The sequence below is a fragment of the Pelecanus crispus genome, chromosome Z (assembly GCF_030463565.1).
Source record: "Pelecanus crispus isolate bPelCri1 chromosome Z, bPelCri1.pri, whole genome shotgun sequence".
Lineage (NCBI taxonomy): Eukaryota > Metazoa > Chordata > Aves > Pelecaniformes > Pelecanidae > Pelecanus > Pelecanus crispus.
The window spans coordinates 24,855,982-24,880,127 of NC_134676.1; the positions used below are offsets into that span (position 1 = coordinate 24,855,982).

The 24,146-nt window shown below is 36.1% G+C and overlaps 2 protein-coding genes across 9 annotated transcripts in view; both read left to right on the forward strand.

The window, feature by feature from the left end:
- Positions 1–74: 74 nt before the first annotated feature.
- Positions 75–24,146, forward strand: part of TRAPPC13 (trafficking protein particle complex subunit 13) — a 28,133-nt gene continuing 4,061 nt past the window's right edge. For 3 of the 8 annotated variants that reach the window (XR_012831877.1, XM_075727057.1, XM_075727058.1), the window contains exons 1-11: positions 75–220; positions 7,419–7,487; positions 8,376–8,475; positions 9,056–9,140; positions 9,869–9,996; positions 10,136–10,208; positions 13,303–13,347; positions 16,879–16,896; positions 19,072–19,205; positions 20,363–20,561; positions 23,697–23,797. Coding sequence is in view for 7 of the 8 variants with exons in the window: in XM_075727057.1 (XP_075583172.1) it covers positions 175–220; positions 7,419–7,487; positions 8,376–8,475; positions 9,056–9,140; positions 9,869–9,996; positions 10,136–10,208; positions 13,303–13,347; positions 16,879–16,896; positions 19,072–19,205; positions 20,363–20,561; positions 23,697–23,797 (998 nt within the window). In the remaining variant the exon portion in view is untranslated. Of the gene's footprint in view, positions 221–432; positions 509–2,921; positions 2,940–5,478; positions 6,045–7,418; positions 7,488–8,375; positions 8,476–9,055; positions 9,141–9,868; positions 9,997–10,135; positions 10,209–13,302; positions 13,348–16,878; positions 16,897–19,071; positions 19,206–20,362; positions 20,562–23,696; positions 23,798–24,146 lie in introns of those variants that run through there. The other 5 variants (XM_075727059.1, XM_075727060.1, XM_075727063.1 and 2 more) reach the window with 4 other exon arrangements.
- On the forward strand, positions 181–4,637 carry SHLD3 (shieldin complex subunit 3). The gene is made up of 2 exons (XM_075727067.1): positions 181–220; positions 2,528–4,637. Exon 2 carries the CDS (start codon positions 2,554–2,556, stop codon positions 3,301–3,303), a length of 750 nt encoding a protein of 249 aa, XP_075583182.1. The 5' UTR covers positions 181–220; positions 2,528–2,553; the 3' UTR covers positions 3,304–4,637.

Sequence of the window (24,146 nt, forward strand, 5' to 3'; positions counted from 1 at the left end):
CCGTGCCGTGACGAGGACGAGTTGCATGCTGGGACAGCTGTTTCCGGCCTCGGCGGTATTTACCGCGCCCCGGCTTCGCGCACAGGTTCATCCCGCCTTTCCCGGCCGAGCGCTTTCCGCCAGCGGCAGCGTTTTGGCCCCTCTGCCCTCCCGTGGGGGTGAAGGCTTGGCGCCATGGACGTCAACCAGCCCAAGCAGGAGCATTTGCTGGCTCTGAAAGGTACCGATAGCGCGGCCCGCCGATGCCTGCTGCCCACCCTCCTAGGCCGCCTCCGCCGGCCCTGCCCTCACCCCGCTGCCGGCGCTGGGGCCGGCCCTGAGGGCTGAGGCGGGCCGGGCCCGGCCCGGGGGAGAGGCGGGGCGCTGCGGCCGGTCCGGGCGCCGCGGTCAGGGAGGGCGGCTCGGGCGCTGGGTTGCGAAGCGGTCGTGAAACACTGTGTGCCTTTCGGAGGCGAGGTCGTTCCTTCCCCCCGCTCTGAAGAAGGGCGAGTAGGGAGCGGCCCGGCAGGTGCCCGGGGGTAAAAAGGAGCCGGGGTGGGGGTGGGAGCCGCGGCAAGCGTCAGCGGGCCCTGCAACCGGGTGCGCACCTTGCTTGGTGCAGCCATCGAGGCTGTTCGATGTATTTGCATTTTGGACAAGGCTCCCAGCAGTTACAAGAAAATCCTTTTTTTTTTTTTTTTTTTTAATTTCCTTTCTAGCTCTCTGCTGTCTCTTTTGTTTGTTTTGTTTCCCCCTTTCATGGTTTTTGCCCCTTAAATCTCGTGTTTAATGGGCAGCTACTGGGCTTATGTCCTTGATTCAGGAATCGCGAATAGTGAAAATAAAAATGTGTATGTCTTTGCATACCTTGCAGAATTAATGCAGAAATCAAGAGAGCCCTGCAAAAACTTGATAATTTCTGCTGGCAGTTAGGTACCAGTAAGTCAGCAACTGAAACACTGAAAAGCCTGAATCCACTTTCACCTTATTTCAGTCAACAGACATAGTTTTTACTTTCTTTTTTTCTAACCGTGCTTGTTTATAAAATAAATGCTGCTAGTTAAGTAGGAGCAATAAATAGTTGGTTAAGATGTCAATTCTGCAAGCATTTTAAATTTTTGAGGATGTTCAGATGGGTAAAGTAGTGCAGGTGCATAGACTTTTTCAGAGCCCATCTTCTGCCAATTTACTAGTTTTACAACATCCTGGAGAGAGTTTTTAATGGTGTCTGCATGTCACAGTAAAATCTGTTAATAATAATTCAAAGATCAACAAGCCCTTTTTCATATGTGTGTACACACACACATGCACACAAAATAAAGTAAAAAACCTGAGGACATGAAACATCATCAGCTGATGTTACAAATGCATTTTGATAGTAATTAATTTGAAGCAAAACATTTTATGATTTGTAAGAAATCAATATAATCCTTGGGCTTGTATTGAATTTGGTGCAGTGTCCAGGCTGTAGATTTTGCAAAAGAAGTAAAAGAGGTGTCGGGGTTTCTTTGCATTGTGACTATTTTAAACAAAATCTTGACAGTGTAATGATTAAGCAATCCTTGATTTTATTGATTAATATCATTGTATATTGCTGATCTATGGCAGGGAACCTGAAATTATTGCAAACTTGTTAGAGGGGAAAAACAGCAGAGCAAGAGAGTGTATGTTATGTTTCATAGTAGTGTTTGTAGTTCCCCTCCCTCGTCATTATCTTTGTGTGAAAGAAAGCAATGATGTATGAAAGTATAAAGTTTTTAAGGACTTAATGAGTCTTTTAGTTATTCTAAAGGTCTAAGAAATTAAAGAATTATCAGGTCCTTATCAGGTCCTTAAGTTAAGGACCAGAAGGATGGCTGCATGTATTGCTTGGAAGCTCTGAGACAAACTAAATGTCTAGTTCTGATATGAAGTGGAAGCAAGTAACTTTAATCTGCCTATAGCACTTCCCTTTTAACCTGTGACTCTAAATTAAACCGCTCTATCAGTCAGTATTATTTCAGGCAGGATTTTTGTAACACATGTGTTTTCTAGTTGCTTTATATGCCCTGTCTTAAAATGTTGAAGTGTAGGAGGAAAACACTTTTTAAAAAAAAAAGTCTGGTAAATTTGAGAAAATAGGCAGTAATAATTTTATGTCTTAATATGCATCACAACACTATAGCAAGAATAATGATGGATGGATGACAAGTATGAGGTGGTGATGGTAAAAGAATACTCACGGGTGGGATAGTGTTGAGTAAACTGCGTGCATGCTGGTAATGTTCAGCATACTGAAGTTACGCTGGTAATGATAGAATACAGTTGCTAATCTTCAGCCTGGATAAAGTAGAATGTTCTGATATTATTTTTACTACACGTTGCTTTTCTGTAAAATATCCTAGCAATGTTTTTTTTAATATTGTAGTATCTTATTTTTTTATAATACTTCTGCTTTAGGTCTGGTTTTCCACTGATCTTTGCAGCATGGGGCAAGGAAATTCTTGTAAATAAGGTGTTTCAGTCTAGATTCTCAAATCCTAATCAAGAAACTGTTCCTTTTCTTAAGAATAACTGGATTCCTACTGTAGAAGCATGGAAGTGGTCTTGCATTATCGACCACACGAGAGAAATCTAATAAAACTGCAGAAATTTGCAGAAGCAGCAGTGAAGGAGTTTCCCATTCGTCAGTTACCAAGATTTACACTCTGGTTTCCAAATGATTTATACAGACTTCCCCTCAAACCAAAAAAGCAGCCACCTGTTATCTCTTGTGAGGAAGCAGAAGAATTGAAACAACTTTTGATGCCTTCAGAATATGTTACAGGATCTCCTGATTATGACTGCACAAAAAATCTCCTTGAGTTTCAGTCTAACGTGAAACATGGGCAGACGTTAATCCAAGCACAAACTGTTCACAGACCAATGAACTTGGAGAATCAAGGAGAACCACCACCTAATGGAAAACAAAAATTGAAAAGGTCTTGGAGCGTCTCTCTCCCTAGCCCTAAGCTTAAAGAAAAGATTCTTCCTTTATCTCAAGAACTGCAAAATAATTTGCAAAGACTAAAACTGCATGCATTTTATAGAGCAAAGTGGACAATTGAACAGCCTATTTGTAATAATCAGAATTTGGAGGACATCTGGATAAAATTAAATAGACTCATCAAGCAGAATGAATTGCCATCTTGCAATGCTACTATCCAAAGATCTGTGGGACAGATATGGATTTTCTGTGACATATTATACTGTGAATATGTTAGAAATATTCTTAGGGAAAAGCTAAGCCTTACTGATAAAATGAATTTGCTTGTACATAAATTTGGAATTATATTTAGCTTATAATTGTAAGATAGAGTTTCATAATAAAACTGCTGTCTGAAGTACTAGAGTTTTAAAGCAGCTTAGAATATACAAACCTCAGAATAACTGATGAATGAATGAGCAGAAAACTACTTAATATTACTTTGCTACAGCTGTTTAACCATAATATATTTATTTAACTTTGTTTTGCCAGAAGGCTTATGAGTGGTTCTACTAAGATTAGTAAGTTTGTGTTTGGCTTAGTACTGCATTTTGTAGCTTTTCTCTACGTTGGTGGTCTAAAGGAAAAAAAAAAATTCCAGACTATTATGGCAAGCTGTGTCAGATAACAATTAAGTTATGCTTGCAGTCAAGCAAAGAACATCCTCACTGTGCATCTCTAAAATTAGGAGAAGGAAAAATATTTGTAGGTGGGTTGTTAAAATCTCTATAAGGATCTGTAATTATTTTTGACATTGAGACTTTCACGATCTGATTATTTCCTGAAAGTAGTGTGTGGGGGTTTTCTTAATAAAGGCATAGCCCTCACATGAAATGCAAACTTACTTCCTGTTTCATATATATGCTGTTTTAGTATTGTTATCCATATTTTCCCAGAAATACTAATGAAAGTTTCAGTGGAAGCTGTGTGCTGAAAAATAATGAACAACTTAGTATTTGCTGGTTTATGACTTTGGTAATAAGACTTCCCCCGCCCCCCGATGTTTGTGGTCTTTTGTCTCTAATTATACTGGAGAACAAGAAAGCACTAACTTCCAGCTACAGGTCAGGAAATTAAGAAATTGGACTTCTAGCTGTAAACCTCTATTTGTTGTCATTATGGAAGGTAAAGGTCTCTGAGGATTTTAATGTTTTTTATGGTGATAAAAGGCTGAGTTTAGCAATATTTTTTGTTAAAAGAACATCTGAAAGAATAAAGTGTTTCAAGGTCATGCTGTCCCTGCTCAATTCAATGTTTGGAGGGTCAGTAGAGCAGTTAAACTGGGATTGATATGACTGCAAGGGTATGTATTTCTCTTAGGCACACCTACTAACTGCAGATAATTTTGCTGTGGCTGGAGGTCAAGGTCTGTGGCATCTGGAAAAGGGGGAAAATAAGTGAATGGTATTTGTAGATTGTTAGATTATCATTAACATTGATCAAATAAAAGTGCACGTAAGCATAACAGAGATCCCTCTGTGTAAAAATTAAACAAAATCCCCTTGGACTTCTACAGTTTTCTTTTGATGACATCCTTATGTTGGAATAATTATATTTTATTACAGGCATTAATATCTTTTTGTAGTTTAAAATTAAGGATATTGCTTAGCTTGGGTCATTGACATGTGTCATGGTTTAGCCCCAGCCAGCAACTAAGCACCACGCAGTTGCTCGCTCACTCCCCCTACCCCGATGGGATGGGGCAGAGAATCGGAGGAGTAAGAGTGAGAAACACTCCTGGGTTGAGAGAAGAACAGTTTAGTAATTGAAATAAAGTAAGATAGTAATGATGATAATAATGATAATAATAATATACAAAGCAAGTGATGCACAATGCAATTGCTCACCACCTGCTGACTGATACCCAGACAGTTCCTGAGCAGCAATCGCTGCTCCCTGGCCAACCCCCCCAGTTTCTATACTGAGCATGACATCATACGGTATGGGATAGCCCTTTGGGCAGTTTGGATCAACTGTCCTGGCTGTGCCCCCTCCCAGTTTCTTGTGCACCTGGCAGAGCATGGGAAGCTGAAAAAGTCCTTGACTAGCATAAGCACTACTTAGCAACAACTGAAAACATCAGTGTGTTATCAACATTCTTCTCCTACTAAATCCAAAACACAGCACTGTGCCTACTACTAGGGAGAAAATTAACTCTATCCCAGCCAAAACCAGGACAACATGTATTTCTAAACTTTGACTGTTAAGGGGGGGTCTTATATTGACATTTGGGGTGTTTGGGACATTTAATATTACCACTTAGCAAAAACAATGTAAAATGCTGTCTAGAGTAATGGAGGGTCATTATTATTTTTAAAGGTTATATAGCCAAGTTATTTTACTGAAATTATGTTTCTGAGATTAACATTAATAGTAACAAAGTTTCTTTGTGTGCCAGCATTTGTAAGGATATAATAGAGTGGAATACAGCGTGGAATACAGTGATTTGAGTTTTATTGAATGGTTTATTTTGTGTCTAGGATCTTAGAAGAAAAGACATGAGAGGTTGTCCTGCAAAGATGCAACATTTTCTAATATTAATTTGGTAGTCCTATTAAATATGATAATCTACATATCTTGATTTATTTATGTTTTGACTTCATTCTATGATCTGTTTATTTATTGTCTTAAACAGGACTAAACTTGATCTGTAACTGTTCCTTTAGAAACAGTCAGCAAATGCTAGTTTTTATGGGCTTACTGTAGATTTGAATAGAATCAGGTACCTGCCAATAATACAGTCGCACTACATTTATTTACTATATCAACAAAAGAGCTAAACAAACATCTTACTAAATAGAAGGAGAGATTTGTGTCACTGTTCAGTGGTAGCTGTCAGCTTTCTGCTGCTTTGGGTTGGCTTGCATGCAAATAATGATACATGCACTGCAAGCTGTGAGCGTCTCAGCTGGGTAACTGTCATGTAATAAAAAGTGAACACCACATTTGGTTTCTCTACAGAATTATTACAGTCCTGTGTAACACCACTGTACAAGCTGAAATCCAGACTTCCATTTTGAACTGTTCCAGAAATGCTTAGTTCATATGCACGTATAATTCGGTATTTATCTTTTTCATTTTGAATGTTGAATCTGGTTCTCCATTTACTCTGTATGTTTTGGGGCTTTTTATTTACCTTGTGGTTCTAAGCCTTCAGAGGTCATGTTTTTCAACTTTTCACCACAACAAAGAGAATGTATTACCTTTTTTTATGTGAAAACTGAGATTTGTTTGTGTTGATATTGCATAGGTCTGCTGTATGGTAGTGTAAGTTCTTGTGAACCAATACAGCCCACTGCACCCAAATGTGTGTCAAAATAATTGAATATTTTATACAACTGGAAATAGCAAATGCTGACTGGATATGTAAGATGTACAAAAGTACAATAAAGATAAAAGCACAATACATGTGTCAGTGCAAGGATGTTGATTAACTTCTTGCAGTCAAGAGAAATCCTTTAATTTTATTTTCTAGTTTTAGTTTTCAGAAAATATATGGGTTTATGTCTGTTAATTTTCAAAGAAAAACAAATCAGTGATTTTTACATATTTGGATCAAAACCTAAGGTTACAAACACTCAACTCTATTTCATGTGAATGCTTTCATGGGAAGTTATATACAAGATTAGGGCCATCGGTTTATATGAATAGGGAGGAAGTCTTTTAAGAAGCAACATCTTAAATCTGTAATACAAGTAAAAATCATATAAATTTGAGTATTCTGAGTTAAAGTAGCCTTTGAAAATACCACATTCTTGAAGTAGAGGTTTTTTAATAGCAAGATTAATGATTTTGATTTTGTCAGTATCAATAAAATAGGTTTTTTGTAAGTGTCTTCCTGAGGTTTTTGTGATGGTTTTGCTGGTTTGAGTTTAAAGTTTGGAACTAAAAGAAAAAGTGGTTGTATAAATAATGTAGGCTTTTAGACTTGCAACTCTATCTTGAGTATGTTTTGGAGATTAGGGTGTAGATGCAATTGCCTGCAGCTTGACTGAAGGGGTCTGTACTAGTATTCATGTCCCATTCTAGAGCAACCAGGATCACAGAACAGGCCTAGAAGAGTCCACAAAAATATGAAACTGGTACACTTGTCCTGGAGCCCACAAAGCACTTAACACTGTAACGGGTATAAGATGTTTAGCACGTAAATGAAAAATAAAAAATTGAAAGCGGTAGATGTTAGTGCACCAGGGGAATAAAGCAAGAACAAGCAATGGCATCACTACTGCCTTTGGATCTGAGAGTAGCACAGAGTTTTTTGTATTGAAAAAGGCCAGGTGATCCAAAAAAGTGTTACCTTTTTTCAGGCTAAGATTTAGTGGTTGTGGGTTTTTTTGGTGGAAGGAGAGCAAGACAAAATTATACTTTTCAAAAAAAAAAAAAAACCCACCAAACTTGTCTCATTGACCTATGGTTTATTTTCTGATTTTTGCAGTGATGAGGCTAACCAAACCTACTTTATTCACTAATATTCCTGTGACTTGTGAAGAAAGAGATTTACCAGGTATGTCTTCTCCACTGACTATTATGTACGTATTACCAGGTTTAAGTAATGTGAGCTTTGGGACTTAGATGTCAGAGGAGTCTTACAAACTCCCCGAGATGGTAATCCGAAACAGCAATATATTTTATGTTTGGTAATGGCTATAGGAAAATACCAAGATGCACTCTACAACTCTTGACCTACAGCTTTGAAAGTTTGGTGATGATACTGGAAATATGTGACCTGAAAGTCTGAGCAATTAACACACAAGATGGAAGGCAGTTGTGAAGGAGAAATGTGTAATTGTAGAAAGTTTACTGTTGCTATCCTCTTTATGTGGAGAAAATGCCCAGGTAATTAGAACCAATACATGAGTGTTCTGTGGAAAATTATTTTGCAAGAATCATGGCTTTTGAATTGTGTTATGCTTGGTGTACAGTCATAAATTGGAAATCCCTGGGTTGTCCCCCACTACCAGTTGCAGTCTAGAAGTCAAGTATAAGAAAGAGGCAAAGGAAAGATTCAAGAAAACAAGATTGTGTGGAAATAAAAGGGAAGCAGGGGAAGAAAGTAAGTGGGGTTGATTAGTTCTGTTATGTAATGTGCTTCACTCGGGCAGAATTTCCCTTAAAGTTTAATGTTAATTTGAGCAACGCCTTTGGGGTTGCGCCCTTCAGTGTGTATACTGAATGGTTTATTAGACGCAAATGCCTGCAAGTAAGTTCTAATTTATAGGCAGGCCTGTACATATGTATAGATATGTATTTCATCCCTAAACAAGTTGGTTGTAAAATAAGTATGTCTAAAATAACTTATATCTAAATAAGTGATTAAGTGTCATAACTTAACCGCAGACAAAACTTTAGACTCAGCAAATACTTAGATACTAGCAATTTGATATTTCTACAGGTAATCTATTTAACCAGCTCATGAAAGATGATCCTTCTACTGTAAAGGGAGCAGAAACTTTGATGCTGGGAGAAATGCTGACTTTACCCCAAAACTTTGGGTAAGAATAAATAATTGTAAGTGTAACATGCAAGGTTTAGGATTCATTTAATGATATTGTGTTTATTACTTTTCTTTCTTTTTTTATATTGTTGTGCAATGAGATATTCAATCATTTTAAAAATAATCTGTGGCTTGATCTGTAATGTGACATAATATATAAATGTGTGCTGCCTGATGTTCCTTGTCTGTAGCCTGGCTCTGAATGTAACAAGGATTGGAAGTTGAAAGAAATTTGCAGCTGTAGGTGAATTGATAACATAATGCACTACTATAAACCACATCTTATACTTAGAGTTTACTACAGTGATTTTTGTGGGTACTGTAAACCTTCTTATTCTGAGATTTTTACCTTGGAAAAGATTCTGATTTGTTTGTTCTCATTTGAAGTTGTTTGTCTTAGAAGGATGACATTAAGAAGTGTGGGTGTGAAAATGCCAATGTACTTTTAGAATTTGATCTGGCAAGTGTGTGTGTGTGTGTGTATATATATATTTCAGTTAGAACTCAAAGGGCTTTTACTGAAATGTTCTGTGTTTTTTTTTAAATAACTGTTACTAAACTTTTTTTTTTAAACACAGAAATATATTTCTGGGAGAGACGTTTTCCAGTTACATTAGTGTACACAATGATAGTAATCAAGTTGTCAAGGACATACTGGTGAAGGTATGTGAAGATAAACCTGCTTACTGGATTTATAAAAAAATAAAATATGTTGAGTATGTTTTCTGACAATATTTTGTATGTTTAATGCTAAAACGTAGACTTTGGGAAATACCTGTCACTTTTTCTAATCCAGAAAATATGCCTGGAAATTGGAAACAATTAAGGCATAAAAATAGAAATTATGATAGAAATATTTAAAGATTGAAATGAAAAACTAGGATTGTATGAAAAAAACAGATATTTTATAAAGCTTCTCTGGAAAATTGGTGTTGCAAAACTTCCACAGCTAAAAAATTGGAGTTATATTCACTTACTTGCACTTTCAGTGAGGTCATGAAAGCAGGTCTCTGTAAAGCATGCATTGACTTGTACTTTGCTTATATTTCAAATGAGTTCTTTTCTAGTGCGTTGGTTTTTTGCGTTTTCTGCTGAACAACTAATACACTGAGAATAGAAATTCCAGAAGTCATTGTGGAACTCAATGTAAACAGTAAACAGAGATTTTATAAGCTGCATGTTAAAGGATTGGACTGTTTATATACATATTTCAGAACTTGTCTTTAACTTGACAAGTATCTCGTGATCTTAATCTCGTGGTCTTAGTCATGTCTAAAAGCATGTAGGGTACAAAATGCTCAGTGAAACCTAGTACTTTAGAACATATGTTCTTCTTTAAATTGCGTTAAGCAGCTGCAGTTCTAACCAATGCTTTGTTTTTGTGTCCCCAGGCTGATCTTCAGACAAGTTCTCAGCGCTTGAACCTTTCAGCTTCTAGTGCTGCAGTGGCAGAACTTAAACCTGACTGTTGCATTGATGATGTAATCCATCATGAAGTAAAGGAGATAGGAACACACATGTAAGGTTTTAAATTTTTCTATGACTAAATGAGCTTAAATGAAACTGCAGCATATGCATGCTATTCTGTTGCTGCTCTGATATAGGCACAAAATTTAAAGTAATTCAAAATTATTTTTTTAAAAAATTGTCTCTTTCAGCTTAGTTTGTGCAGTAAGCTACACTACGCAGACAGGAGAGAAGATGTACTTCAGAAAGTTCTTCAAATTTCAGGTATTGCATGAAGTATTCTAATAAGTGGGTGAATCTGGAAAACCCGTTTGAAAACATTTGATACTTCCAAAGCACTTTTACATACTAAAAATCTGTTTCACTTCTAAAAGTGAACCGATAAAACCCATCACTTCAAACTTCACATGAATTGATGGTTTCTAATTACCATGCATTTAAACATTTCAGAGATAGTAAATATTATGTCTTATAATTTTTATTCATTTGTTGAGAAAGAAAAATCTACTCTTAAAAAAAACTTTCTATAGCTTTATGATTATTTTTAAACAGAACAAGTATTGTTCATTCTGACTTTGACACACCTGACCTTTGAGTTTAGATTGTAAAATTCTGATTTTTCTTTTAGTGTGTGTAACCTTTTTGAAATCAGAACTTAGTGGTTTGTTTTTAGAGGAAACTAAGCAAAGAAGTGTAATGTGTTTTATCTGACTAATATCTACAGAAGTAATTGATAGTAGAAACCTTTTGTTCCACTGCACAAATTTCAAAACTTGAGATTAGAATAACTGAGGAAAGCAGGAAAGTACTGTTATCTGTGGACTGGTTCTGGCAGGAAAGTCTATTTTAGCTGTGTATTTGATGGATGTTTATTTTTTAGAGAAAAAAGCTGAGACTTGGATAACTGTGGGCTCTTTCCTGTAGATTGGAGGATTAGGTGACTTGTTTTACTGAACACATTTTTAGACACTCTTACAGAGTGTCTGGCAATACAGGAGTGATACGTATTTGAAACCTGTATCTTTTGCAAGTTGCAGGTGACTTCATTTTTCTCTTTTCTAATATTCTATCTGGATATTTCAGAAAAAAGCATTTCAGTTTTTAGAAGGCTAAGTTGCCATGTGCTACAGACAAAGAACACCCAAGTACTGTTAGAACTTGTGGGCCTTGAGATGGCAAGTATTGATTAGTCAAAGCTGTTTCCAGACAATCAGTTCTAGGGAAAATCATTCCATATTGATTTTTGTGTTACACTTTCCTCTGAACCCAGAAACTGCAGTGTTTCTTCATCTTTGCTGAAGCTGATTTTCATCTCTGTGTTTTGTCTTGCTCTCCTTGTGAAACTGTTTTGCTTTCAATTTCTCCATTCTTTGTCACCCAGGAGTTCACTATTTTGTCCCTCTGTCCCCTCTAGGCTTTCTCTGATCCCTAGTGTATGCTGGCTTCCAGTTCTCATCTTCTCTCCCTTCGCTATCCTTGTTCTCGCCAGAGCCTTGTCCAAAATGTCAATTTGTCTCCTTTAGATTTGATGTGGAATTATTTGTGCATGTTTTTCAGGGGTCTATGTGCGTATTGTAACCTGTGTTTTTTAACTGAATCCAACACAGGCAACTTTGTCAAAATAGCTAAGGCCAGCTATCTGTCAAATTTGAAGCTCTTCCTTCAAAGAATGAAGCATAAGAGTTTCTCAAAAAGTATATATACACTTTAACACCATTCTATAAATACTTTCTGATTCATTATGAGAAAAGCACTTCACTAAGCAATGTTGGTTGTTATTTTTTAAATTTGATATGAAGACACCAGCTAGAAAATCTGAGAACAAACAAAAAGAAATGTTACAGAAAACTGAACAATGTCTTTACAATGGGAATTGATGGCTGCTAGTGATCAATGGACCACCAGCTATTTTATAACAAAACAACCTCATTTTCTTTTTAATAGATTCTCAACTTTTTCAGTTATGTTTTCTAGGATCTTTTAAGTTAAACTGGTATTATAGTTGGTTTTAAGCAGCTTGTTTTCAACCATTATATGTAGTTTAATACTGATCCATAGTGTCTTTTTGTTCCAAAGCTTTCTCTGAGTAATTAACACCATTGTGTTTATATGGAGAAGGAATGATTCTTTCTAGGGTTCCATTGTTGTTGGGGGTGTGTGTGTGACCCTCACAATAATTATTTGATTTTTACTGGAATGCCACTTGAAATTTATTGGAACAAATGGAATTACTTTCTTTATCTGAAAGAGAGAGAAAACATCAACATCTAGGGCAATTAATAAGAAGATCATTGAAGAAAAATATTTGGTGGGAAAGAACCACTCAATCAACAAACACCTAAATTAAAATTTTTACTTTTTTTCTGACTAGAGAGAGATAGTTATGATTGCTTGAAAGGTTGAATATTATGCCTGTTTATAATGCAAAAATCTCTGTGAAGACTACTACTCAATCTTGAATTCTTCAGGGCTAAAAAACTTGTTCACAACTTGGAACCTTAGGGGTCTCTCAGGAAGCAGTACACTTACATGTAAAAAAAAAAAAGAAGTTTCCCTGTGTAAAGGGAAATAAATGTCTTCAGCAAGGTAATTTAAATTCATTTCTTTACAAGTATAATAGAAGATTATTTCTTTCAGTTACATTAGTGTATATCCATTTCATATTTGAATGTGTTGACTGCAGTAGCTTTATGCACGAAATTAAAGCACTTAAGAACCAATGCTTTATTATCACCTTTTATATCATCAAAATGTTTTCTCTTGCTGATTTAATCTCATGTGATTAAAACAATTTATTGGCTTTTTTATTCCTTGTAACAGTTGCATTTTCAAGAAGGCTGTGAAGCCTAGTAATGGTTTGTTGCTTAAGCTAATCACATGAGTTGTTCTCTATTTCATTTATTTTTAGAGAAACCTTTAGTAACTTCTGTTTGTTGCAGAACACTGAAGGACTTCTAAATATTACACAGTTCTTGCTCACTCTTGAAAGCAAGTGCAGACCACTTCAGGATACAAGATGGATGTAATGTTATATTTTAAGGACATAGATCTACTTAGTGCACTGGATTTGTCTGGTTTCATAAGTGGCCAGTGCTTAAGTGGAGAAGTATTTGTTTTCAATCTGAGAAAACTGCTTAGTAGCAAAGCATTCAACTGTGCAAATAAGAAGCAGCAAATATATACTCTGTGAGGCTTTAGCTCAGTTGATTGTATCATGTATTCCACTATGCACCTGTTCTGTGTAAGATCAAAAAGAAAAATAACACTTTAGTAAAGATCCTAAAACTTATAAGCAGTTTCTGCTGAAGTTGTTTGAGGAACCAATTGTCAATCTGCCTTTTTTTTCCATTTCATTCAGGTCCTTAAACCACTAGATGTGAAAACCAAATTCTACAATGCTGAGGTAAGTGAGAGCTGTGTGTATTTGGGCTTGTTTTGGTGTGCTGGGTTTATTACTTCACATTAGTTTGTTAGATTAAACTCAAAGAGCTTCTTAAGTACACATTTCTGAGAAAGATACCAGTTCTGAAGGGAGAAAAATTAGGTGGTGGGTTTATATCATTTAGTTTAAAAATAGATATACTTTTGATGAAGGTGCAAAAGAGATGGTAACTAAGGCAGACTTGTCAGGCCCTTAATGCAATTGACTGACAATTTTGCTTATTTTCCGCTTTTCCATGAACTCAAATACTTTCAGTTATTGCTTGTATATTTAGGTGATAGAGTACTTACTGTAAGGGACATTAATTGTTCACAAAGCAGATAATATACCAGATTGGGGAAATTGAAAATTAAGTTATTGAACAATTTAAAATTTAAGCTTCAATTTCCCTAGTGTAAATATGTCCCTGCTGTTCAATAATTTAATTTTTATGTTTGTGGCAGTTATACACAGTGCTTCAAAGCTAAATGACCTTATATATGGCTTATATATTTACTTGGGCATACTTAGGCTATGTCTTTGGCTATTTATGGGGAAGAATTTTAACTGAAGGTGATGCAGATAGTGGAAACTGACAAATTACTTACAGCATTCTTTTTATTTATAGACATTCCCTATGGATGTATATATTATATTGGTCTGTTGTAGGGTATAAACTTGCACAGTATCTCATTATATAGGAAGTTAGGACATTTGTTTCCATTATCATTTACCTGCTTTGTGATAGTGAGCAGGTAGCTTAATTTTGCGAGCATTGTATTCTGTATTGTTTGTATGAAGTTCAGACTGATATTTGCAAAGTACTTTGAGAGCTTACACTATAAGTATTAAACTTTTTCCATAACACCTGAAATATGGTCAGCTATTACACTGCTAGTCATTTGGTTGAAAACTTTCATTAGTATTCTTAAACAGTTTGTTTGAAATGGTTTAAAAGAGGGAGTGAAGTTGTGGTGTTTTCTGTTGCAGTGAATAGTAGATGGGAGAAAAAAAGACCAAAGTGTCAGTGAGAGGAAAAGAAAATATATGGAATTTTGGTGATTTGAAAAATAAGTTCTTAAGCTAAGTCGAAAATATTTTGCTCTCCTGTTTGTTCTTAAATAAGCAGATATACATGATATGAATTTACATGTAGAAAAGCAGAGAGTCTCCAAATCTATTGTTCTAATTATTTATCTCCATCATAGTCACACCTGGGGTTCATAAAGCAAGATTATGGCTAAAGAGGTGTGAAAGGTGTATTTCTTTCCCTTCCTGGTAGTATCAATAGAGAAAACAGCAGGGAGAAATAACAGATAAGAATTTCTGCTCTACGAATGAGAATTCCAGGTGCAAAGATCTGTCTTGTTCAGAGTTGTGCAGGAAACTTTCCATAAAGATTTTCTCTCTGCTGTGAATGAATAAGTGTCTCATAATTTACATGCTAATATATAGCATGTAATTTATTTAGAGGGAGGATAAATCAAGGCATAGGTCATAAGCAATTTCAATGTTGTAGTACAGAGGAAAAGAGAAAAACATTTTCCTAAAAATATCTTGGTACATGTATCTAGGCCACAGGCTTCAATCCTTAGGTTAACCAGGTGTGAGATACCTGAGTAGGGTTGGAATGTAAGCGCATACCACTGGTCAAGTGCTTTATAGAACTGGTGTTATCTGTAAATGGGAATGTCTGGTAATGTCTCCTGCTGTGATTTAAGAACAAAAATAATGCTAAGAAACTAGGTAATTCCTCTGGGAACAAAATAAACCTCCATTTTGTGTGTGGATTATATTATTGTTTCAGATAAAAAAAAAAAAAAGTGGTAGGGGAAAGAGGAACAGATATCTTAAATGAAATGTTGTCTCCCTGTACTTCATGTGCAAATTTTGTGCTGAAACACTTAATAGTGAATGGAAATAAAAACCTCATTAAGGTAAATTCAGGGCAAACTCTTGACATAGGTCAAAAGTATTCTTTTCCTACAAAATTGTTTTACTCACAGGCCTCGATAAGGGACTTAATAAACTCCATTCCTCAATTACCCACCGATTCCTCATGATAAAGAGCTATGGGAAGCTTTGGGGTCCTGAGCTGGTGTTTGTGGTTTTTTGGGTTTGGTCCCACCCATCTCATCCCATCCCTGCTACTGTAAAGGTTTTAAAAGGATGCTTTAATGTGTTTTGTTCTTCCTGTTCAGGAATTTATGCAACTCCCACTACCATAGTATCCATGTGATTGAAATTTTTTTTAAGGTTTTGGATTAGATTAACTGAGTAATTTTCACTCGCTTAGCAAACTGATTCATATTTAATTTATGAAACTATATAAAGTGCTGCAATGTGTTGTGACCACAGAAGTCAAATAAAATTAAAAAAAACCCTAGAAATAAGTTTTTGGTTCGATGTTGTATGTGATCCTGCATTGCTGTCAAAGCACCAAGACCTTTGTCCTCAATATTAAGAAAGATTGTTATGCTTGGGAGCTGGGGAGAGAAAAAAAATTGGTATGTGTCAGTTATTAGTTAACTAAAGGTCTTTAAAGGTTGACTAACCACTTAAACTGTTACCATTAATATTACAGATGTGATGGTATCTATTCATAAAGTCTGTTCATAAAATTATTTTCTCCTAGAAATTATACTCTATAATTCCGTTTTTTCTAAGATAAGGAATGATGCTGAACCTTAATTTTCTTGCTTGTTGCTCATATTGCAGTAGCATCCAAATCAAGCTGATCACTGAAATTCATGCATAGAACGCATGCCCTGTTGCCCTAACCTGCTGCAATCCTGAGACTGAATTACCTGCCCCAGTCTATAGAAAGTCTGTCAGTGACATTGGTGTGCCTTGGAAAAGGTTCTGTAAAAGGTTCTGTTCCTGCAAACACACATAGGGAGACAAATATGCAGACACTTGAGAAAACAAAGTTTGCAATTAAAGTTGGGTTTTTGGAATGATGGATGTTCAAAAAAGAGTTTTTCCTGATTGTTATGCCAAATTTGTTATAAGCTGCAATACTGTAGCTTTATAGAACACATTACCACAGTATTTTTATTCTGAGACCTTAATATATGTGGATACTTAAAAATTATCTGTAAAATGACAAGGACTGTTTTTCCATTTCATGTACAACGCATTGCATGGATTTAAATTCAGGACAAACTTTAAACTTGCTCAAAAACTAACACTTTGCGGCAGGGGGGTGATGGTGGGGGTGGTCAGTTTGTTCTACCATACCTTACCTGTGACTTGTGTGCCTTAGGCTCTACTTTGGATTGGTTCTGAAGCAAAGCTAGTAAACCATGTAACCACGCTAGCTATAACTTATTAGAAATGTAGTTGTCATCTTTGTTTGCATCCATTTTTATTTACATTTCTGTCTTACTAATGCTATCTTGTTTAGATGGTGCAAAAAAATGCAGAAATGCATTTTGTTTGAAAGTTACCCTCTTTTTCTTTAACATTTAACCCTAATTTCTCTAATGTGTTCTTTTTTTATTTTCCCATTAGAGTGACCTCAGTTCTGTGGTAATTTTTATTTTTTTATAAATATGTATGCTTTTTTAATTGCCTATCTGTCTCTGTGCTTGTTGACATTCTTTTAAAAACATAATGGAAAAGCAATGTTTGTTCTGCATATCATGAACATATCATCTTTATATGTGCAGCTAATCACTTAAATGGTTAGCTCTTTCTTTAATACCCATTGTTGAAACTAAAAGTTGATTATTACAGACTCTTGCTTGTGGGGGTTCTCCTATAAAATACCTCACCAAAATTTGACTAGATTCATTATTTGGAAACGGGAGTTAATCCCTGCTAAAATTTTCCTGCTTTTGACCCATAGGAATGTAGGTTTCACTACAGCACTGCTTGTGTTAGCTGTGACAGAACTTTTCACGTTTGGTTGGTGGAGACAGTGGGTTTGAGGAGAGAGCAGCAGTTGGATGTTCTTCCTTTTGCTAGCTGGAACTGCACTTTCCAACTTTTAACTGCATGTAACAGTTGATGAGTTAGTATGATACTTCTGCAGTCTGATTACACTTTAAGGTGTGCCTTGTATTGAAATAAACTGTATTCTTCTGAAGTACCTAAGGATTTCCTTTTTTTTTAAACTATGTGATACTAAACCAACTTAGGAATAACACAAAACTAACTTGCTTTTTCATTATGCTGCTTGTTTTTTCTTTTCCCTTTCAAATTAGCTTTTTCTAAATTTCTGCCTATGGTTGCTGCATTGAAAACAACTAAAATTTGGGTAAATGGACACTTTGAGCAATGGATTTATGGGATATAAACAGTATCAATTTAAGTGACAGGTGGTAGTAGTATTAATTACTGAGAGCCATGTTTTTGTTGGGGTTATTTCCAGCTCCTTCTGCAAGTGTGAGGTCTGTCCATAGAGCTTGCACAGTTTTCAGTACTCTGTATATACTATCTCCTGGCTTGTGTTTAACATGTTTATAAGGCATAACAAATAGTTCCAGGACCATTCTGTATTTTTCCTTCTAACACAATGCCTTTTGAGAGTAAAAATATTTTGACTATTTTGTCCCACTTTTATTTTGTAATTTAGAAGTGGAACTCCCTTTGTATAATGAAGTCATTTACACTGATTAAAAAGAAACTGTAAGCTTCCTTCTGTCTTACCCATAAAAATACTTTTTATTTTTTAAATTTATTCAAAACAAAATACCTAAACTGCCCCATTGAATTTATGGATTAGACTATTTCAGTTGGAAAGGACCTACAATGATCACCTAGTCCAACTGCCTGAATCAATAACTCTTGTAAATGTGGATTTGGTTCCCCTCCCCCCCCTTTTTTTTTTTAATTGGCACTTCTTTGGTTTTGCTTTTCACTTCTCCAGGGGCTCCTATCTCTAGTAGACTGAGCCTGCCATAATTATTCTATCCTGAGATTCTAGAGCTTCAAAGTAACATCACTGGCCTGCAATTCACAGAAGCAATGAGGCAAAACTGCCTCTAGTTCCATGTTTTTTCAGCTTCTGAAGTTTAACAGTCTGTAGCTTTCATTCCTGTACCGGAATTGGTCTTTACATACCATCTTCAGGCATTAGCTTTATTTGACAGATACATCTTATAGGATGTTTTGAAGCATCAGTTAAATTGTTGGATGCATATAATATTGGTAACCATTGGCATGATGCAGCTGAGTGAGAGGAGGCTGGTTATTGCTTTTTAGCCAGTATGTCAATGTTTCATATCATAATAAAATCCTCAGAGCATGTACCAGAACTATTTTACTTCAGTTAAAGAAAAACACACACACTTATTTTAATTTTTTTTTATATAGCTTGATGCACTAGTAATCTGGCATGGCATGTCATTGTGCACTGCAATTCCTTACCATTTATTCTATTTTTTTCTTTTTTAATACAGATTAAAACTTGAGTTGCTCTTGAGTTGATGAAAGTCTTGGGAAGTGGTGATCTGATGCATTACAAATAAGCAATAGCTAGAACATAGCAAAATTATCCCACATCCATTGTTTGGCAAGATACCTGTTGACTAACACTTTTGCTCCTGTTGTTACTGGGATTAAGGTTTTTTTCTTGCATTAATTGATTTGATTTGCAGGCATGAACTAAACACATGTGACTTTTTTTTAACAATAGGACTGTCTACTCTTTTTAATAACACTGATCACATTTTCATGAACTTGCACTTTTGTTTTTTTCAGACAGATGAAGTGTTTCTGGAAGCTCAGATTCAGAATATCACTACCTCTCCAATGTTTATGGAGAAGGTTTCTTTAGAGCCATCTATGATGTACAATGTTGCAGAACTGAACACAGTTGACACAGCAGGGGAAAGGTATGTTCAGATTCATAATATTTGACTTTGAAACTCTTTGTGTTATGATTTAATGAGATATAAGCATTACAGTTACTGAGTTGTTTGTAACAGCAAGGATTGTACTTCTTTGCTTGATTAAAAAGATCAAATTCCTGTTATGTATTCTGCTGGAAAAGCTGTTACGGTTTTCTTTTTACAGAAACTATTCTTAAAACATGATAGCTCTACCTAGCAGAGAAATCCCCAGCTTAATCCTCAAATAATTGGTAACATGGATGACATGGTAACATGAAAACATACTACTTCAGTATCTCGTATGTAAAATTTAGCCCACATTTGAGTCTGGCTTGATCTGTGTATGCATATTTAGCCTTACAGGACCCATCTGACTTGTCCTTGCTTTCTTCTGGTAGACTGGTAACTGTTTTCAATTGTTCTAATCAAGATCTAGCAAAGCAGCAGTCAAGGTGAATTGATGGAACACCCTTATAGGACCTTAGAATACAAAAATTTGTCATACTGAAATAAATTATCATTTAGTGTCAATTAGTAAACCACCAAATACTGGAAGAATTTTCTGCTGTGTTTAGTAAACTGTGGTGGATACAAAACTTCTACCCAGATATCACAAGCTTAACTTTGACTGTCTGTGCTTTGCAGTTGCCTGGGTTTTTGGAGGAGGTGATGTTTGGGTGCTTCTGCAGTGGGGGCTGAAGTGAAAATTCTGTCGTCTTGCCTGTCAAAGGGTTCACCTGCAGTGTAGTGAAGCATTGTTCTTACAAAGTGTTTGCATCTGTTGTAATGGTTCTTGCCCTGAACAGGAATCTTAGGCTCATGACACTGATATTTACTGAGAGGGAACCAAATATCAGAAGTAAAATTACCAGCATTGTTTAAATACTAAGATGCCAGATAATGAATTATAATGTAGCAAAGTGGATTTCCAGCTCAGTTCTCTCTGGCTCAGATGAATCATTTTTTTTTTTCCCTTGGTCCTTGATGCTACATAAATTCTAGAATTGTTTTCTGTTGTGAAAACACAAAAAAATCCTATGTGTTTTGCCATGAATAAAATACACACAGAGTAAGACTGATGGGATGGAAAAAAAGGTTGGGTTCTTAAGTCTTCCTGAAAATAAGTGTTTAAATTAAGACCCAATGTTTCCTTCTTTTAGTGAGTCTACATTTGGCTCTAGGACTTATTTACAACCTATGGATACACGTCAATACTTATACTGCCTAAAACCAAAGCAAGAATTTGCAGAGAAAGCTGGAGTAATAAAAGGTGTAACAGTGATTGGCAAACTAGACATTGTATGGAAAACTAATCTGGGTGAACGAGGAAGGCTGCAAACTAGCCAGCTCCAAAGAATGGTAAGTTTAACTTAAGCATCGGTTTAACTTAGCATCCATTTTTAAGGCAACTCAATGAACAATTTAATAATGACATGAAGGAAAAGTTCAGGCTGCTTACTTTCTGGACCTCATTCTGAATTCACATGTTTCTATACATATTTGAGAAAGTTATTTCATACATTTGGTCAGTGAAGTGTAGAATAAAAACTATTCTGAGGGACTGTAGCCAAACAAAAGCATTCTTGTTCCTTTTGGTTATGTGAATGGCAACATTTTGTTTTCTTTAGGATTTGTTTTCTGGCACATAACATGCCTCTTCCTTTTTTTCACAGCACTGAACAACATAACTTAATGGATTGTACACTTGAATTGCCAGAATCAAGTAACCTATGTAGCCAAATGCATTGGTTAGAATAAAATTAACTTCTTGGATGCTATTTGGCAACAAACTGAAAAGCCCTGACAAAAGAACTGCTTTAAGTGTGCTGTTGACACACAAGTCTGCTCCCTAATTCATACAGACATTTTAGCTTTGAGTAACAATTTTTATGTATAGGATAGTACTATTTCTTTCACATCCACAGTTTTGATTTAAACTCTTCTGGTTGATTTAGAAATTGTTCATTAGTTTTAAGTTGTAATTACTAGCTTAAGTTGGCTGCACAGCCTGTCTACTCTAATGCCTAAACCTGACTTGCGTCTTTTGATTTGAGGATGGTGTAATACGGGAGAGAAGTAGAAAAGCTTTGACAACTGTATCTTAGTCTGAGTTTACAAAGCTTGCACTTGGGTTTCTGCCTCTGTCTCTCCCCTCACCTCCATCATCTAGTAAATTGAGCAATTCTGTAGGGAAATCACATTGACTTGGAACTAGGCAAGCAAACCTGGATCCTGGAAGTTCATAGCTAAGTCACTAAAACTTCTCTTTGTTTTTAAGTGAGGTGTTAAGTATCTGTATAACCCCATCAAATCAGAAACTGGCCTTTTTTCTAAACTTAGTTATTCCTGTTACTTTGAAACCTGTTGCTTTTTTTTGTAACTAATAAACAGTCTCATTTTCAACTGACCTTTCCTATCATTTCTCTTTAAAGACAGATTTTTTTCTGTGCCCTAAATCAGTATTCTCTCACTCTGCATCCCTTCTTCTTGAACCTTTGAGAATTGCACTTGAAACACAGTGGTGATTAATATACCTCCACACTCCAGGATCAGTCTTAGTCATCCATCACTGTTTTGTGCTAGTGATTAACAGAGAAACATGACCTATTTTGTGTACTTTGAGCAACATCTGTCTTTCAAAAAGCAGCAAACAGTTTTGGTTTTTTCCCCTTTGAGTTGCAGTGCAACTCCCTCTTGTCTTCTCATCTTTTAAATGCTATCAGATTATTTCATTTCTAGGGTCCTTTTACCTTCCATCAGTTTCCTCCTAATCCATTTACTAGTCCTATAACCATTGTTTCCTCCACATACCCAGAATTTTACCTGCACTGTGACCCTCTATCATTGTTTTGGTTCAGATCAGGAATGCGCTTTTGAAACAAGTATCCCGGATCACCCACACATACCATAATTTGTGGGGTTTTTGGTTTGGTTTTTTTTTTTGTGGAGTGGTCTTGGAATTCACAACTACATTCTTTTTGGGTGACATTAAACCAGACAGATGCATGTCCACAGTATGTCAAGGGTGCTCTACCTGCTCACAGGCATTAAATCCAGGACTAGACTAAAACCAGTCCAAAAATAAAGAACACTATTCTGGAGTAGCACGGGCAAGGAATTGTCTAGTTGATTCCATACTTTGAGCAATTATCTCATTTTTTTGGATCAAAAAAACCTACATTACTCCTTTTGGTGTTACTGTAAGGCCTTTACCTCTACCATCAGTTCTTGCAGGTATCTCATTGTTAAGGCCAACAGGTATGTACTGGTTTAGGCCTTCTCAGCTGCTTTGATTCTGTCTTGATTTGGTCAATTGCTACTGAGTTTATTCTATAAAATACTGCTTTTATTGTTGGGGTTTTTTTTAATTATTATAGCTCCCTTAAAAGAAGAGTCTAATGTTATGGCAAACTACCTGTTGTTTAGGGAACTGGGTATAACTTTTCCAGTAGATTCCTTCCTATCACCTAATACAGCTGAAAATGTGTGCCTTTTTCTAGTGCTGGATAACTACTTCTCTTTCTTGAAAAGTTCCAGACTTAGGTTGCTTGAGTGGTCTGAAGACTCCATCGTTTGACATCCCTTTGCTCACTCTAATGTCCAATTTAATAGAGTTTCTGAAATGTCATCTGTCTTCAGTCTGCAATGAACTGTATGTGACTAAAACCTGTTCCTGACCTGTCAGTCACTGGCTTTCTGGACATCTTCAGGAATATCTTTTAATCAAGCTGTAAATGTAACTTTTGCTTCAGTGTCCTTTGATCAGCAGAATTGGAATGTGTCACAACTAAGCACTGTCAGGCAGGACAAATTTTCCCTTTTTTTTTTTTCCCCTTATGAGCTATCATTTGTGGGGATTGAAAATGTAAAGCTTTTTATCTGCAGGTCTTGAATCAGCCCTGGTTGGTAGTAACTGGGATATTTATCACAGTTTGTTAGTAGACCATGTGAATGTGTTCAGCTCTTGACAGAATTGGAGAGTTGACAGGTGTTCATATTGTGTCTTTCTAACTGGTGGCAATTAATTATTCTGGCAGAGGTGTGGATGACTGAAATGGCAAGGAGACTGACCAATCTCTTACTCCTTAGGATGTGGAATAGTGGTGGGTTTATACAGGAAAACTGTACTTGCTTTGTCCATAGTGTATCTGTTATCTGCCTCACAGAGAGCTTTTAGAACAAAGCTGATCTTCTCAGGAACTGTATATGGGTATTCAAACTTTAAGGATGTGAACTATCAAACTAAGGATGTGAAAAACTTAGTAATGAAGGTTATCCTTGTCTGATGAATTGTTAAACCTATCAAGAAGGTGGTCATCGGTAGTGGATGGAGCACTGCTGTGATTTGGGTACAAATCAAAAGCACAAAGAGTCAATCTTCTTTCTTCGAATTCCTCTTATTCCAAGCTTGTTGCAGTAAATGAAAACTTGAGTAGTAAAAACTTCAGTTTTGCTATCCAACATCTGAGAATATACATTCTTGTACCTTTTCAGGCTCCTGGTTATGGTGATGTAAGGCTTTCTTTGGAGACAATACCAGACACCGTAAATTTGGAAGAACCTTTTGACATTACATGTAAAATAACAAATTGCAGGTAATGACGTCATGTGATTGTTGTGCTTTTTCTTGAGTGGGTAAGTTGTGGCTGTCTGTTTCATTTTTTCAATACTTTCTCCTGAAACAACTCAAACCTGGTCTTTACTATGAGTTGTAGCAACACAAAACTACTTGAAAAACATCTTTTGGATTACAATGATTTTAAAAATCCCAAAGAAACATTAAAAAAACTTCCATCATGATCTGTTAATACTGTTTGAACTAGGAGATTCCCAAAAAGCTGTAGTGGAATTCCATGGAACTGGCTGCAATGTCATGTAAGATTGCACCCCATATGTAAATCACAAATCATCTTAGTCCTTCTTAGTTAATCTGTGTAGAGAAGA

What these genes read in the sequence shown, in the direction of transcription:
- SHLD3 (XM_075727067.1), top strand. Translation starts at nt 2,554, where the DNA reads ATGGAAGTGGTCTTGCATTATCGACCACACGAGAGAAATCTAATAAAA.